Source organism: Phoca vitulina, unplaced genomic scaffold (assembly GCF_004348235.1).
Source record: "Phoca vitulina isolate PV1807 unplaced genomic scaffold, GSC_HSeal_1.0 scaffold3, whole genome shotgun sequence".
Taxonomy (NCBI): domain Eukaryota; kingdom Metazoa; phylum Chordata; class Mammalia; order Carnivora; family Phocidae; genus Phoca; species Phoca vitulina.
In genome coordinates this window covers 84,542,285-84,560,247 of record NW_022589706.1, presented here as the reverse complement: position 1 = coordinate 84,560,247, position 17,963 = coordinate 84,542,285, and the positions used below count along the sequence as shown (strand labels likewise).

The following is a 17,963-nucleotide window of genomic DNA, read 5'->3' as shown; positions in this document are numbered from 1 at the left end:
TGGGGGGTGGGGGGCTGTCTTATCTGTTCCTCTGTGGGTTGGATTGTGTGTTCCTGGAACAGTCAAGTGCTGCTTCCTTGATTTCCGATCTATAAGCACAGTATCGTATCCAAAACTACCACCCGTTTAACCGGTGTCCCAGCCGTGGTCTGGCCCCTTGTCTCCCGTTGCACCTTGGCTCTGCCAGGCCGGCCGTGCCCGTGACAGCAGCTGTCCCTTCCAAGTACTGCACAGGTGCTGCCTCCTCCCACCTGGGACGGCTATCAACTTACTTCCAGTAGGCTCCAAATTCATCCTTTTTGACTTCTCTGTGAAAATGGATCTGGGCCCTTTAAAAAGTGTTCCTCCACGGGCTGGCACTAAAAGTTTTGTCCGTAGGGGGCACTAGAGAGACACTGGAGGAGGAAAAGAGGCTCTGCTTCCTAGTTCTGGTCGGTTGTGTTCCCTGAGCAGGCTCCAGAAGACCTTCTCCGGCGTCTGCCCGAGTTCTTCTAGTAACTTAAAAGTCCTGTGCTTTAAGCAGCAGTCCATACGTGGTGAACAGCCAGAACAGACACAAATAGTTTCTTAAACGGAGCTGAGCCCTGCCTACCTAGTCTGCCCAATCTCAGGTGATTTTCCTCGTTCTGAAGCAACACAGGATAACAACTTTCTTTCACAAGAAACCTTCTTAGATATTTGAAAACAAAGATTTGCTTCTTCTTTGCTTTCTTTTCACCAGATTAAGAATATCCAGCCCTTTTAATCATCTTCTCTAGAAATCCCCAACATCTTAATCCTGTTCTGGAGGTACCTCCCTCCCCACCAGCTAGTCAGTGTCCCTTCTGACGTACTGACTCAGAGACAAACCATAATGCCCTGACGCAGGATGCAGGACAGTCAGTCCTGATACAGTGCAAGGGGCTACTGCTTGCCGTGATCCGGATGCTCTGCTTTCCCTCAGTCGGTTAAGAGTCACACTCATCCCATACTTTTTTCCCCATTGAGACTTGCTTTCTTCCAGGGTTGATACATGCTTACCAAACCCAGATTAATCTGTATGGAATGAGAATAAGAAGCCTCTAGAAAAAGAATTCCACACGACCTAGGGTGATCAATCATGTTGTAACAATACCGGGCTAAGGCACAGGCACCATTAATATTATAATATGTTCAGATCAGTGATAACAGTATTATGTATTTCCAATTATATGTGTTTCTACATAATACATATTGTATACTTTAGCCCTTTGGACAACTGTTTCAGTAAAGCCTTATTAATGTTTCATGGACAATTAAATACAGTGTCCAAGTTCAAGGCATGCATAAGTATCTATGGTAATCTAGCCATTTCATGATATAAAACAATAATTATACTGAAGTACATGAAAAGCAATGGGAAGGGAAAACATTTCTTATATCGCAAAGCTAATCAAAGTAATGCATTCAAGACTGATCAACAGTGGGAGCACCGGGCTGGCTCAGTCAGAAGGCATGGGACTCTTGATCTCAGGGCCAGCTGTGAGGAGTTTGAGCCCCGTGTGGGGTGTAGAGATTACTGAAATAAATAACACTTAAAAAACAAACAAAAAACCCCAGATGATCAACAATGATATCCAAGCCTGACAAATTAAAATTAAAAAGCCAGGGTATAAGCCAAAGAAAGGCAATTAAGTAAATAATGTGGTAAGGAGACATTATACAAGGTCATATTAATAAAACTCTTTCTGAATATACCCTGAATTACAGTGGATTATTCTCAATATTATGTTATATACTAAGCTACATTTCATTCTAAAACACAGCATCTTTCAACAATCCTAAGTATCTAATTAAGATTGCCCTTTAAAAAAAAATTTCCCTTTTTTAGACCATATTTCTAACAGGCTAGCCTAAAAAATGCAATTAAATTCATATACTAGATATGCATGGTACTTTTATAATTTTTATCTATTAATCATCACAATTCCTCTAAAAGAAGTCCTTCCCTAAAACCATAGTGTCAGCACTCTGTACTTTTTTTCCCTCCTTATCAAGTGTCATTGCATAAACTTGAATTCTGGCTTCAGCTCCTAACTGAACCATCAGAACTTACTTCTCTCCCTTAGCTTAGAGCGTACAAGTGAGACTACACCCTTTCCTATTAAGCTACAGCCCGGAGGGCATATAATGAACCTAACAAGGTGTCAAATGTTCCTGTTCTAGCCCAAATTAAAAATGCTGCATTTCCATCATTTCCTTTTTAAGTTTTCCAGATAGAAATAAAGCTTCCCTGTAAATATCTATTGCTGAGTAACACATATAAACAAAGTTCAACAGAGCCTTGGAAGTTCAGTGCCCACAAAATGCAAAACTCTCCTGTTTCTGGCCAAGGGGCCTGCAGCAGAAACAGCTAGATGTCCATGGAAATCCATCTCTCTTCTTCCACACTAATCAAGTTTTAGTTGGAATGTGGCTCCCTGCCAGGACTACATCTCTCAGCCCCCTTGTAGCTAAATGTGGCCATCTGACATAGTCAATGAAATATTCAATGGAATGTGAGCATGGGTGTTATGTGATATCACCAACCTCGCCCATTAACACCTTGCAAGTACAAAAGCAAAACAAAACAACCCTACAGTCCTCAGGTTGACAAGGACAGAGGAAATGGTCAGCTTAGGGTCCCTGAATGACTGTGTGGAGCAGAGCTAGTGCCGACCCACAAAATTCACCTCAGAACCATTGCCTAGAGAGGAAAAATTTAGCTTAAAAACTGTGTTTAATTACTGTTGGGTCTTTTGTGTCAGCAAAAGCTGAACCTTGTAGCTTAATCTAACCAACAGAGATAATAGAAAATTCATTTAGAAAAAGATTTGAGAAAGGAAAAGGAAAAACAATATATACACATGGACTGTAAATTCTAACGGTGGATTCAGATTAAAGGTAAAAGGTACCCATGGTTTAATGATAATTCCAAAGAGAAATAAACCCTTTGGAATAAATGCATGTGCCAACGCACTGCTTCTCGAACATTTCTTACTCAAGTCTTCACTTCTTCACCCATCATGTTACTTCTCCCACAGAATCAGAACTCACCATAGGACTGATTGCTCCCCTGCCTTCAGACAGCAACTCATCATCTTAGTCCCAGTCTTTCCATTCTCTTCTTTCTCTTGATCCTGCCAGGCACTGTGGCCTCGTGATTAGGTAGAACCCTAATCTACTGAAATCTGCTGAAACACCTATACGTCTTCACATTCTTCCTTTTGTTCTTCCCATTGTTCTAGTTCCTGTTATTCCAGTTCCATGTACAGTAACCATAACTTCATGATTGGTCCTTAGGTATGTACTCACTTACCTCATCCCACTATACACACACTGGATTGCCAGACCCAGATTCATCTTCTAGCACAGCATCTCTATTACTACTGCCCAAAATCCTGGTATACTGTCTACAGGCCAGGAGTTGGCAAACTATGACCTATGGGCCGAATCTGACCTCTTGCCATTTTTTAAAATACAGTTTATTGGAAAACAGTCACACCTATTCATTTATATATTGTCTATAACTGCTTTCCCATTACAATGCCAGAGCTGAGTTAGTTGTGACACGGACAATAGGATGCAAAGCCTAAGATGTTCACTATCTGGACCTCAACATAAAACGTTGATCAAGGGGCGCCTGGGTGGCTCAGTCGGTTAGGCATCTGCCTTAGGCCCAGGTCATGATCCCAGGATCCTGGGATCGAGCCTGCTTCTCCGTCTCCCTCTGATGCTCCCCCTGCTTGTGCTCTCTCTCAAATAAAATCTTTAAAAAATAATAATAATAATTTTAAAAAAGATAATCAACATGTGGTATAGACCAGCATCATTTCTCATAAAGACAATGGCAACTATCTTCTTATTCCTTATTCATTTAGCACCACAAGCACTGGCAGAATAAGAAACACAAAACATACATACACCCAAAGATGTAAAATATTTGCTACCTCCCTTAATCAGCCCCTAAGCTCTGCAAGACCAATAGATGGTAATCTTACTCATGGCAACTCCATGCTCCAAAGTAGAGTATGCCCCACTTCTGGAATAGTAATAAAAAGGTGGTTACAGGAAAGGACCTGCAGGTTTCCTAACATCAAAAATTATATTCTTTTCTTTGGGGTTTATTTTCCAAAGGGTTAATCTTGTACTTTGCCCAGGAGCTACATCCACAAATAAACATTTTTATCATTGATTTTTAAATATTCTAAATTATTTAAGTTTTAATGATTGAGCTTTTAGTACTAACACTAATAATTTTGGCAATCCCAAAAACCTCACTTTATAAGTCTAAAACTAGTATGATCTAATACTTTGAGAATCCCATTTAGGAAAGCCCTTGTCTATGGAGACAAGTGCTACCTTCCCCACACGTAAACAACCATCCTAAATCAACACCACACTTTAAGAACAGCCAAGACAATTATTGAAAAAGAAATAACAAGTGTTGACGAGGAGGTAAGGAAAAGGGAACTCTTGTGCACGGTAGGCAGGAATGTAAATTGGTGCAGCCACTATGGAAAATAGTATGGAGAGTCCTCAAAAAATTAAAAACAGGACTATCACATGATTCAGATATTCCATTTCTGGGTATTTATCTGAAGAAAACAAAACCACTAACTTGAAAAGATGCATGCAACCCCATGTCCACTGCAACATTATTTACAATAGCCAAGATATGGAAACAAACAACCTAAGTGTACATTGATAGATGAATAAAGAAAATGTGGTGTACACACACAATGGAATATTATCCAGCCATAAAAAAGAATGAAATCTTGCCATCTGCAATAACATGGATGGACCTTGAGGACATTATGCTAAGTGAAATAGCGTCTGCCTTCGGAGAAAGACAAATATCAAGTGATCTCACTTATATGTGGAATCTAAAAAAGAAAAAGGAAAAAAAAAAAACCAAGCTCATAGATACAGAGAACAGATTGGTGGTTGCCAGAGATGGGGGACAAGTGAAATGGGTGAAGATGGTCAAAAGATACAGACTTCCAGTTATAAAAATACATGTCACGGGGATGTAATGCACAGGATGCAACACATAGCATGGCGACTCTGGTTAATAACACTGTAGTGCATATTTGAAAGTTGCTAAGAGACTAAATCTTAAAAGTTCTCATCACAAGAAAAAACTTCTGTAACTATGTATGACGACAGATGTTAACTAGACTTATCGTGGTGACTGTTTTACAATACATATACAAATATCAAATCATTTATGTTGTACACCTGAAATGAATATAATGTTGTAGGTCATATATCTCAATAAAAGAAAAAAAAACAGCCAAGAAAACGCACATCCTTACACACCAGACTGTACTTAATTTACGCTTCATTAGATTATGTTAATCATATCCTTTAAAACTCTTGATTTGAAAGCATATCTGAAATAAAACTAACCAAGATATGATTTAAGATTACTGCTTTCTTTGAACAGAAAATACAATACATAAAGATTATTTTGATTAACTTTTTAAAAATCTTCAATTATTCAAGGCTCATATCACAAAAAGTAGGGAAGAATGCTTCAGGTGTTCCCAACTGGATGAAATGGAGAAGAGGAAATGGAGAAAGTAAGACCTGAAGCAAGCACACCATTAAGGAACTCTATGTAATATTTAGTTCTCGATCATCCGTCCACTCACCCTCTACCCGACAAGCACGTATTATGCACCTACTATGGCAGGGCCGAGGCCATCACAGGTGAGGAGAAAGAGTTCTGACCACAGTGCTGAGAGAATCCAGGTGGGAAAACCATATGAGCACCACTAGAACACATGGTGGAACGCTCTAAGTGTCGTGGGAGAGGAAAAAAGAACGTGGTTAATTCTGCTGGCACAGACCTGTGGACCTCAGCAAAATGGGGATCCGCGCAGTGGGTGGGTGGGTACTGGAACTCAGCCCTGGAGGAAGTGCAGAATTCAGGAGAGTGAAGGAAGGGTGATTTGGGGGGGGGGGGTGTCAATGCTACCCAGGGAACATCACAGACACCAATTACGGGACACGGAAGGCATGGAGTAGAAAGTAGGACAGAAGGGATGAGGCCACTGGATTTCTGGATCAACTGTAGCTTATGTTTTTTGAGGGTTTTTGTGGGGTTTTTTTAGATTTTATTTATTTGACAGAGAGAGACACAGTGAGAGAGGAAACACAAGCAGGGGGAGTGGGAGAGGGAGAAGCAGGCTTCCCGCTGAGCAGGGAGCCTGATGTGGGGCTCGATCCCAGGACCCTGGGATCATGACCTGAGCCGAAGGCAGACGCTTAACGACTGAGCCACCCAGGCGCCCCTGTAGCTGAGGTTTTAAAGCTTTCTTACCTTGGTTTCATGAATAACCAACCCATAAAAGGATAATTTACAAAGTCAAAAGAAACCATACTTTCTCTTAAAAAGTGGAAATTGCTTTATTATATAGTATCTGAAACATTCTCAAAGCAGACTTGCAGAAATGAGTCATCAGACTGTAAAATGTCATCACAAATATCCCCTAGCAAGGGCTTAGAGAGCCAATGCTACGTTGATGTGTTTGCAGACATTTTCTAAAACAATGTTTTTTCAGGTTTATGGTCACAATACCGTCAGCCTCTCTAATAAAAATGTACACTTATATTCCAACTGCATTACCGGTGCAAAGAGCAGTTATTCATCAAACACCTTTTAAAATCCTCTCTTCAAATAACCTATTCAGCCTACTGGGGAAACTCATATCAAAAACAAACAAAATATTTAACAAGAGACAGCCACACCTGAAAACGCACACATGCACAGTCAGAAAAAGAACAAGGATTTGTCAAAAAGAATAACTTCTTCCTTCCTCCAACCAGATTCAGGACATTTATTTACTGTTATGCCTAAGAGGTTAAAAATAAGCTAATTCATCAAGTCCCAGAAATGTGATTTGAGCAATGATTCATTATAAAAGCATTCCTACAACAAAATAATTGAGAGTTCCCAGTGGAATTAAATATAATGGGATTACCACTAGTGTTCACAGCAGCTATAAACCAAACCATCTACTCCATCTAGTAAGTATCAAAAGACCCTCAGGTACAACACCTACTTGTGGGATGACCCTTGCCCATCAGGAAGACTTTTCCCTAAAGTTGCCACAATAAAGCTTTGTGCACCTATCCATTTCTTGATAGGAGGTTTAATGTTTCATGTCACTTCTTGTTTCTGCCCACAGGCTATAAACATTTCAACTCCGGCTCCATCTCATTACTCTTTTCATGGCTCCCTATTTCTTGCCCTGAAATCTACTGAGAGAAATTCTCTTCAGTAAACTTTGTTTATAGTGCAGATTTCATACATCATTTCTCACCAGTATTGTGAATCCTGAATAGAAATCTAATTATCCCCGGCATGCCTGGGTGGCTCAGTCTGTTAAGCATCTGCCTTCAGCTCAGATCGTGATCCCAGGGTCCTTGGGATCAAGCCCCACATCGGGCTCCTTGCTCAGTGGGGAGTCTGCTTCTCCCTCCCCCACTTGTGCACACACTTGCTCTCTCTCTCTCTCTCACAAATTAAAAAAAAAAAAATCTTTAAAAAAAATAAAAAAGAAATCTAATTATCCCCAAAAGAGCTGTCAAACAAAAGCCTGGACTGCAATGTCTCTATTCCCTTTATAATGAAGATGCATCTAAGATAAAAATCACATACAATCAAGTAATACCATTTATGAGTTAATGGAATAGGAAACTCTGAGAATAAAGAGATTTATAGGCATTGCTAGTTGACCCAAACTAGATTTTAAGTCAGGTGAGGACAGGGGAGGTAGCGAGGAAATAAGAATTAGGACAGGTGAGGGTAGTAAGAAGGAAAAAAGTGGCGAGTAAACAAGTTCAGCACCCCATTTAAGAGAGAACCATACATGTCAATTACATCTCAATTAAAAAGTGAGAGAACCACAGCATCAAAATTAGACTCTTACAGTAGCTGAATTCAATACAACCAATATTTATTGAGCACTTCCTATGCACAAAGCCCCTAGGAGACTGTGTGAAGACAGATGTGGGTTTGCCACACTTCCGCAATTAACTACTTAGAGCATATTTGTTCAAACACCAAGGGCTGATTTTTTAAATTTCTTAAAACCTTATTTATGGGGGGCACCTGGGTGGCTCAGTTGATTAAGCGTCTGCCTTCAGCTCAGGTTCTGATCCTGGGGGATCCTGGGATCGAGCCCCGCATCGGGCTCCCTGCTCAGTGGGGAGTCTGCTTCTCCCTCTGTGTCCCCCCCTCATTTGTGCACTCTCACTCTCGCGCGCACTCTCTCTCAGATAAATAAAATCTTAAAAAAAAGTTATTTATGCACCACATTTTCCCATTAAAAGACAATTTCAGAAAAATGAGTGAGGATGTGAATGGAGGAAAAAATGAAGGTAGAGACAATGAAACCATGAATATGTAAACACATAAAATGCTTATCATTTCACATTTGTTAGAAGGTGGGTTGAAAATCGGACTCTAGGCTTTCTGGCAGCCAGTGCACAGGGAGAACAGCCCTGGCTACACACTCATTTCACTGCTGGTACAATAAACCCAGCATCTGGGCAGGAGAAGCCAGTGACTTGAATACTAAGACTAGACAGCAATTTCTTCTGGGGGTCCTCTTAACCTTTTAACTGACTACCATGTTTCGTAGGACTGTTTTTTTAAAGGTATGCTAATGTGGGAAATTCAGTAAAAACATTTGGGTGAGGGATCCCATGCAGTCTGAACTCAGATGTATGAAGCTCAGAGAACAGAGAGTTGGTATTTATTTTTAAAAAGACAGGAAAATTCATACTGTGGTAAATTAAATGGGATTTTTTAAAAAGAAGATGCTTTGGGGCGCCTAGGTGGCTCAGTTGTTAAGCATCTGCCTTCGGCTCAGGTCATGATCCCAGGGTCCTGGGATCAAGCCCCGCATCGGGCTCCCTGCTCGGCGGGAAGCCTGATTCTCCCTCTCCCACTCCCCCTGCTTGTGTTCCCTCTCTCGCTGTGTCTCTCTCTGTCAAATAAATAAAATCTTTAAAATAAATAAAAATAAAAAGATGCTTCTAGAATATGGCTGAGGTAACACCGTTTATTATCTATTGGTTTACAGCCTACAGGTTAGCTCAAGATGTCTATTATATAATGGTTTCAGGGTTCTAACGCTAGATACTCTTGAATAAGCAACATTTCACAGATGAAAACACTGCTAATGACAGAATGAAGTATCAGAGCGAGGCTTAATTTTGACATGCTTACCCAATCAAATAAATTTCAATTCCTCTTCAAAGGGAAAACAGTTACTACAACCACAAGGTAGAGCTGCTAGTCTAGTGACTGCCTAAGATCACACAGAGGATTGTTCAACCATTCAGACACTGACAGTATTTCATTCAGTACTCTCCTTACATCCCCTGGTAAAATTACAAAATGGCAATTTTCAAGATGGAAAGGGCTTTGGGGACCAATTAGACAAGTCTCTTTGTTTTGAAAAGGGAGTACAACAGGCCCAAATAGACCGAAAGACTTGGCTAAGTTGAGGGAGCTCTGGGGTGGCTGGGCCATGAGTGCCAACCGCCTACCACCACCTCAGTTGGCTGCTCATTTCTATTCTATGGCCTAAACACATTTAGTTTATAGAGCAATCAGATCAACCAACATTTGCCTCAGGTTTTCTACCTTAGTTTCACAGGGACCTCATTCCACAAATATTTATCTGCCAAGATACAAAATTATTTTCTAGCTTAGAGTTTGCCACAAAACAGCACGAATAGTATTTGTTAAATTGCAATAAATAGTAAAATCTAAAAACAAAAAACCGAGCACTAATACTAATACCTAAGCACTGGGAAGACAGTAATGTTTAATATTTAACAAACTGGTCTAGAATGACCTTGCCCCAATGTCTTCTATAACTTAAGTACAAACTCCAACGTACAACTAAACACCCTCCTCAGGAGGGAGCTCTGAAACCAGTATTACAGAGTACAGTGCCCTAGTTACAAACACAAAAGGTAGAATGGGAGTCAAGCGTCAAATGGGACTGACCTAAATTCAAAAGGCAAAAACAATTTCTAAATTAACATCTGGTGGTGGAATGAAAACATGTATTGCTATACTGCTTTGTTTCCAGATGTTAAAAAAAAAAAAAAAAAAAAGCATACCCAAACTTCTCTGCAAAGTACACTTGATTTTTTTAAGTTTTAAACACAGCTTATGTAGAGACTCAAATGCTGTCCTGGGGGCCTGAAACCTTACCAGGGAGGTTTTCAAACTAAGCAGCAGAAAACCCAAGTTAAGAAAGGCACAATTAGGTAAGGCCTTTCTGTTTAAAGGTAATTCACCAGGTGCCATCATCACTCAAAGCTGCGTCCTGCAGAACAGAAAGGCCAGCAGGAGCCATGGATTGCCCTGACAACCGCTCAGCCTCAGCCAGCGTGCTGAGGACAAGCAGAGATGCTGACACCGGATCGTGACCATAGACACCGGGGCATGCCTTGGCTAAAGGTAACACAACATGCTCTTGCTCGCTTATGCTTCAGATTAAATGCGTTCTTTAAAAAACAATTCTGGTATACGAAGCGTATCCATGTTGACAAACTTTTTTCCACCCACAAAATACTGACAGACTTACCTACCATATGAAAGATGAGAATTGTATATTTTCCAAAATTACCAAATCCTCCTATAAATTATAGCACACTCATACTTTCAGAAAAGGTCAAATATAATTGGGAATGCTTACTTGAGCTACTATTAATGACAAGTCCTTGCAAGCTAAGATTTTATGAGCTGTGGGGTTGCAAATATCACTTTTGTTGTGTTTTTCCTGTTTTCATGGATGCTAGGGGTCTGAATGTGGCAAAAATATATAAAATACTTGTCTTTAGCCATAGGACTTTTCATATCACATGGGGAGACCACAAAACAGACTTTAAAGTGAAAAATGTCCCCACGGCCAGTTAATATGATTTGTAGAAAATGGTTTAGTAGTCCTAACTAAAACTCCTAAGTGGCCAGGATATTTGTCAGTTTCTTTATGGTATGATTTCAAAGAGGCATATAAAGAAGCAAATTCACAGGCTTGTCTTTCTTCTTTCAGGGGTCTTTTATGAAGTAAAATGATGGAAGCATTTCCACTTCTAAAGTTCAGTAAATTGACTTAATAGGATGGACAGTCAAAACTTAAAACAAATATCTGCAAATTAGAAACAAGCCAATGTAAGGCTTAAGATGATTACCTAGAGGGAAAGTACTAACCAGTGTTCCCCTATGATTAAGCCTAATAAGCCCCAGTGTATCATTTTCTTTTTTTTAAAGGGCATCCACATTCCTGCTGGGGCATGCAATGGCACCAGGTGGGAATAGCATCTGGTGGGAAATATGGAGAAAGGGGCTTAGAGATGATAATCTGAGAAAGGGCAGCCAGTCTTGGGCTCTGTAACAATTCTACTCCAGATGTTAAATGGACTTAATAGAAAACGGAATCATTTATGTTTAAATGGTGGTATACTGAAGGGGGCTCCTTGTGTTGGGCTTGTTTCACTGTTTGGTATATTTTTGACCCAGAAGTGCAACACTTTCTAATAAAGTACAATTTCATAAAGTGGAAGCCCCTCTCTCCAATTTACTGCTAAGTATCATTTTAAAGAGTTTGCCCCTTTTCCTAGGTGTTAGTAACAAAATGCCCTTCCTCATTCTCTCTCAAACACTCAGGGAGAGAATTCTAAGTATGTATTTAAATATTTCCTCCAGCATTCAAAACTGTGAAGCCCTGAAATAGCTGGAGGAAAAAAAAAAAACACAGGAAGTGAAAGTGACAAGATAATGGCATGGCTTCTTTTGTTTTTCTTGCAAACTGCACAGCTAAACGTATTTTTCTCTTTAACGATCTGAAATTAATCTAATGGGGGGAGGGAGGCTGAGAATTAAAACTCAGAAACAACGCGCTCCCCAACCACACGCACCTGGAAGGCTCTTTTTAATGGGGCTGTCTCCTCATCAGGCTCAGTTAGGGCTCCTCTCGGGCTCCATCCCAGTCCGAGTTGCACGCAGCATTTTGCCCTATCTCTGTCTTTTCTAGGGCACATCCACTGTCTTCCCTCTCCAAGCAACGGTTCTACCCAGGCCACAATACAACTGTGTCAGGCCCGCTGTTACTCACCGACACACACTCATGATTCACCCGTGTCTCAGAACAAAACGAGTTTTTCTTCCCCCTTTAGAAGGGAGGGGCTGGTGGTTTTCAGACTGGAGATTTCACTTCCCTACGACAGTGCACACTCGGGGCAGTCACTGTGCTCCCTCGTTTTCTGAGCCCCTCTCGCCACCCACGACCGAGCCGACGGCAAAGTGACTCGGAAAACTTCCTCCTGAGTGCGTTTTGGCCGCGGAGAAACTGCCTCCCGGAGAGATTTTGCTGCTCCCCGGGGCGTCGCCCCGTGGTCCCCGCACCCCAACTTGGCGGAGGTGATGCTCCTCCTCGCCGCCCCGGCCTCGCCTTCCCTCGGCCGCTGGGCGTGACTGCGCCTGCAGACCTGGGGACCCACGTCTGCGGCCCGGGCGCCCACTTGTCGGGGTCCTCCCGCGCGGAGCCGGAGGGCCAGCAAAACGCGGGGAACTTGCCGGCCGCTCGGCTTTCGCTCCCGCCCAAGTTGCCCTACGCAAACTTTTCCAGCCGCCCCCCGGCCCCCGAGCCGGGCTCTGTCTCACCTGAGGCATCGGCGTTCGCGGCCGCGGATGCGCTCGGCCCCGGGGTCCGGGGGTCGGCAGCAACCGCGGGCGCCGCGTCCAGGCACCCCTCAGAAGCAGCATCCTGCCCAAGCGCGGGCTCCCGCACGAGTCAGCCGGCCAGCGCCGGGAGGCTAGCAGCGGGCGCTCTCCGTGCACGCAGCCCGGCCCGCGCCTCCCGCCGGCCCCCGCCTCCCCACGCCGCGCCGCCGGGCGGGGGGCGGGCTAAGGGGAGGGTGTGTCCCGCTTCCCGAGGCTCTGTGTACGCGCCCGGCTTCAGGCTGTTTTCTCTCCTCCGACGGAAAAAAAGAAAAAGGGGAGGGGCGCTAGTGAACCGCCCTCCCCCGTCTTAGATTTCGACGGGCAGCGCGAATGCTTGGCAGTCACTTCTTTTTTCCCGTGGAAGCCCCTTCTGGAATGAACGAGAGTTTGCGATCACACCTTGGGGGCTGTTGATTTCAACACCCACCGTTAATTCTGGGGACTTAGCGTCTCCATTCCCGGCCACGGGGCAGTGAGGAGTGGGGGTGAGGGGAGGAGAGCCTCCGGGAGCTGGAGAGACGCAGGCGGAACCCTCTGGAAGTTAGTCTCCAGGACCGAGTGGGAAAGGGGGAGAGAAGCAGGTCCCCAAGGCTCCACACGTCAGTTGTCTCCGAGGCTTATGCTAAGGGCAGCGATGGCCAGTGAGCGTCCATCAGAGTCAGCTCCAGGCCTACTTTTGCCGGAGGTTTGCAGTTCTTTAGGCGGTGGCCTGCCTGGAGCTCTTTGGGACATCTCCGCCACAGCACAACTGGCTTCTCTTTTCAATCACGTTTTTAATGCAAAGAGCTAAGGAACCGGAACTTAGTCTTTCCAGCAACTGGAAAATGTAATGTTTTGTCTTAGAGACTTTTTGTTTATAAAAACAGATTAAGAAGGGATGGCTGGGTGGCTCAGTCGGTTAAAGGTCTGCCTTTGGCTCAGGCATGATCCCAGGGTTCTGGGAAGGAGCCCGGCATCGGGCTCCCTGCTCAGTTGGGGAGTCTGCTTTTCCCTCTGCCTGCTGCTCCCCCTGCTTGTGCTCTCTCTCTGACAAATAAATGAAGTCTTTAAAAAATAATAAAAAATAAAAACAAATTTTAAAAACACCATTTCAGAGCAACCTAATCTTTCACATAGCTTGCTTACAATAGAGTTCTTAGATAAAATACAGGATGCCCAGGTAAATTTGAATTTCAGATGAACAACAAATAATTTAAGTATGTACCAAATGTTGCATGGCAGACACTCTTTAAAGAAAAATGAGATATTTGGGATATACTTAGACTAAACTATTTGTTATTTATCTTTTAGCTATAAAATGAATAAATTCTGGGGACCTAATGTACCACACGATAACTATGGTTGATAATACCATATCGTGGGGCGCCTGGGTGGCTTAGTTGCTAAGCGTCTGCCTTCGGCTCAGGTCATGATCCCAGGGTCCTGGGATGGAGTCCCGCATCGGGCTCCCCGCTCCCCGGGAAGCCTGCTTCTCCCTCTCCCACTCCCCCTGCTTGTGTTCCTGCTCTCGCTGTGTCTCTGTCAAATAAATAAATAAAATCTTAAAAAATAATAGTAATAATAATACTATATCGTATGCTTGAAATTTGCTAAGAGAGTAGATCTTAACTGTACTTAGCACATCAAAAAAAAAAGTAACTATGCTAGGTAACAGATGTATTAATTAACTTGATTGTGATAATCATTCAAAATACATACATATATCAGGCCATCATATTGTACCCTTTAAATATATTCACTTTTTATTTGCCCATTATATCTCAATAGAGCTGGGGGGGAGAAAAAGGAACAAAAGAGTTTTATAAGGGGAAATGGAGAAGAGGAGGAGAAAATGTCTATTTTGGAGCACAGACTCTGCCCATGCACATTGTAATACTTTTTTCCCAACAGTTTTTGGCGACATTCCCTTTAATTAAATTTTTGTAGCGCAACAATTTTGCAATACTTTCTACAGAGAGACTAGGAAAGATAGCTGTCTTTTCTCTAGCAGGTTGATTTGTTATATATCATTGATAGTTGAGAAAAGTGTCTCTAAGCTTTACAACTCACCATTGGTAACATCGTGTTAATTCTTAGGATTGTTCTTAAATTGGGGAAAACTTCCTTCAGGTGTTTTTCGTGTACATAATAATTGAAAGAGTATTCCACAGACCAACTTCTGGGTCCATTCATTTCAAGCGCCACTTTTCACTAGCCACAGACTTCTGGTAAGTTGGCACTCTAGGACCCATTCATACTCTAGTACAATCTTGGCTCTGCACTTTGGGGTTACACTACAGGGTAAGTTGGCCCAGTAGGTGATCGGAGGATTCTTAGAAGCCACTTCTACATGGGTGTGGCTAGCAATAATTTAGTAAACCTGGAAATGGCCTGTAAGCTGCTTAAAAATATCCCACTAAATCCAACCTAGATGTACCTCCAATTCAACTTACTTTTTGCTGGATCTTGAAAATGGCCATAACTCCTCAACCACCTGATACAAGAAAATGTGTGACAGAGGAGTGGTTGAACAAAAAAAGAGACAGTGGTCTTGATTTCAGTAAAAATGTCTTACTTTTAGAAAAACAACAAAAACACCAACACATTGCTAGGGACCCCTCACCCCACTGCAACGGTCTTGGAAGAGGCTTGTGTAAGTGAAGAGCCCCTGAAACTTAAACCAAATTAATTTTGCTGGCACCTAAGTCCTCAATAAATGCTATTATTGTTATTACAAACCATTCCATTGCACTTAACACCTGCCTGTTTTGTAGCATTTATCACACTATTTATTTGCACTTATGTCCGGCTCTCCAGCCAGGTTATAAAGGCAGGAGCAGGTGCGTGGTTTTAGTAATCCTCGTGTCAGAGTGCCTAGCACAGTACCTGCTTTAGAGACTTAGTCAACAATGAATAAATGAAATTATGCTAATGGGAAGGAAGAGATACTGCAAGAACAACTTAAAATAGATGTGACTGAGGAAAAGTCCAGGAGCTGTGGATACAGTACTTGTGTCAAGTGCTCAAGGGCAAGGAACAAAGACCTCAAACTAAAAAGAGGGACACCTGGGTGGCTCAGTTGGTTGGGCATTCGACTGTTGATTACAGCTCAGGTCATGATCTCAAGGTCATGGGATCAAGCCCCAAATCAGGCTCTGCGCTGGGCATGGAGTCTGCTTAGGATTCTCTCTCTCTCTCTCCCTCTGCCCCCCACCTCTCTCCAAAAAAAAAAGAGAGAGAGAGAAATGCAGAATTGTAAGAAGTGTCTTAAAAACAGCCAGTGTAATTCCATTTACATAAGATGACCAGAGAAGGCAAATCTATAGAGACAGAGAGTAATCAGTAGTTGCCTGGGGCTGAGGGTGGAATTGGGAGTGGTGTAAATGAGTGTGAGGAATCTTTCTGGGGTGATGGAAATATTCTAAATTGGATTGTGGTAATTGTTGCATAAGTCTATAAATTTGCCAAATAATCATTTGTACACTTTATTTTTTAAAGATTTATTTATTTATTTATTATTTATCTTTTTTAAAGATTTTATTTATTTATTTGACAGAGAGAGACACAGCGAGAGAGGGAACACAAGCAGGGGGAGTGGGAGAGGGAGAAGCAGGCTCCCCGCCGAGCAGAGTGCCCGATGTGGGGCTCAATCCCAGGACCCTGGGATCATGACCTGAGCCAAAGGCAGACGCTTAACGACTGAGCCACCCAGGCACCCCCATTTGTACTCTTTAAATGAGTGATCTTATAGCATGTAAATAATACTTGATAAAGCTGCTTAAATTTTTTTTCTGACTAGTGAGATCAATGATTCAAATATGAAAAGGCTGTAATATCTAAGTAGCATTTATGAAGTAGCTCATATTAAGTCACTGTTCTCGCCAAGATTCCCATACATTGTGGGGAAGTCTGTTGGGCACCAAAGGGATCTATGTGTGCTGAGCCACTGTGTGGACAGAACCTCCACAGTAAGCCCTTTCCATCTGCAGTGTCCAGAGGCTTTCTCCCAGCAGTGTGCTGGCTTCCCAAGTTACCAGAAGTACGTGCTTAGTAAAAAGAAATAATGTTTGAAATCAATGGACCCAGAAGGTGGTCTATGGAATATTCTTCCAATTATTACAGCTCATATATGAAAAACACTTGATGGAAGTTTCCCCAAATTTAAGAACAGTCCTAAGAATTAACACGATATGGCCAATGGTGAGTCGTAAGGCTTAGACTATCAGTGATATAAAACAACTATCAGTGATATAAAACAAATCAACATGCTAGAGAAAAAAGTTTTCTTTTCGATTCTCTCTATAGAAAGTATAAAAAAATTGTTGTGGTATGAAAATTTAATTAAAGGGAATGTAGCCAAAATACTGTTGGAAGAAAGTATTACAGTTGATATGTAGGGGTGATGGATTTTTAAAAAATATTTTCCTTTGAGGGGTTTGTGCTTTTAAAAAAAACTATTATTTATGATTTATTTTCTCCCTCTAACTATTCATTACCATGCCAATTTTGTATTCCTAACTTCTTATTGTTTTTCATAAAAAGGGCCTTCCAAAGTATATAAGCTTCATGCTCCACAAGAGCTGATTCTGCCTCTGGGGATCAGGCATAAAGTACTTCGTGTTATCTTGTTTAGTCATTACAAAAACCTTATGGGATAAGTATTATTAGCTCCCTATTACAAATGAAGAAACGGAAGCTTGGTAGGTTATACAGTCAGAATTCGAGTATGGAATTCTATACCTATGACCCCAAGATTTTTGGACTCAAGACCCCAAGATAACCCTGCCTATCTCTTCTGACATCACCTAGCCACCTGACCTTCCCATTACCACAGCTAGGATTAGGGTGAGGTGAATTGTTGAAGTGAAGAGTCCAAATTCTGGCTTTATTTAAAATTTTGATATTCTGTTCATTATGGATTTTTTCATTAATTTTGATTTTTAAAAAATATTACATTAAAAAACCAGCACCACAGAAACACAATTATAAGAGACTATTATGAAAAACTATATGCCAAAAAACTGGACAACCTGGAAGAAACAGATAAATTCCCAAAATAGGAAGAAATAGAAATTTGAACAGACCAAAAATTAACAAAGAAATGGAATCAGTAATCAAAAAACTCCCAACAAACAAAAGTTCATGACCAGATAGCTTCATAAGAGAATTCTACCAAACATTTAAAGAAGAGTTAATATCAGGTACCTGGGTGGCTCAGTTGGTTAAGCGT

At 41.9% G+C, this 17,963-nt stretch overlaps 1 protein-coding gene across 1 annotated transcript in view; it reads right to left on the bottom strand.

The window, feature by feature from the left end:
- The window catches only part of MCUB (mitochondrial calcium uniporter dominant negative subunit beta), a 95,389-nt gene extending 82,428 nt beyond the window's left edge, over positions 1 to 12,961 (bottom strand). The window contains exon 1 of the mRNA XM_032400991.1: positions 12,695 to 12,961. Within this exon, the coding sequence (XP_032256882.1) occupies positions 12,695 to 12,796 (102 nt within the window). The 5' untranslated portion in view covers positions 12,797 to 12,961. The remainder of the gene's footprint in view (positions 1 to 12,694) is intronic.
- Positions 12,962 to 17,963: the final 5,002 nt, after the last annotated feature.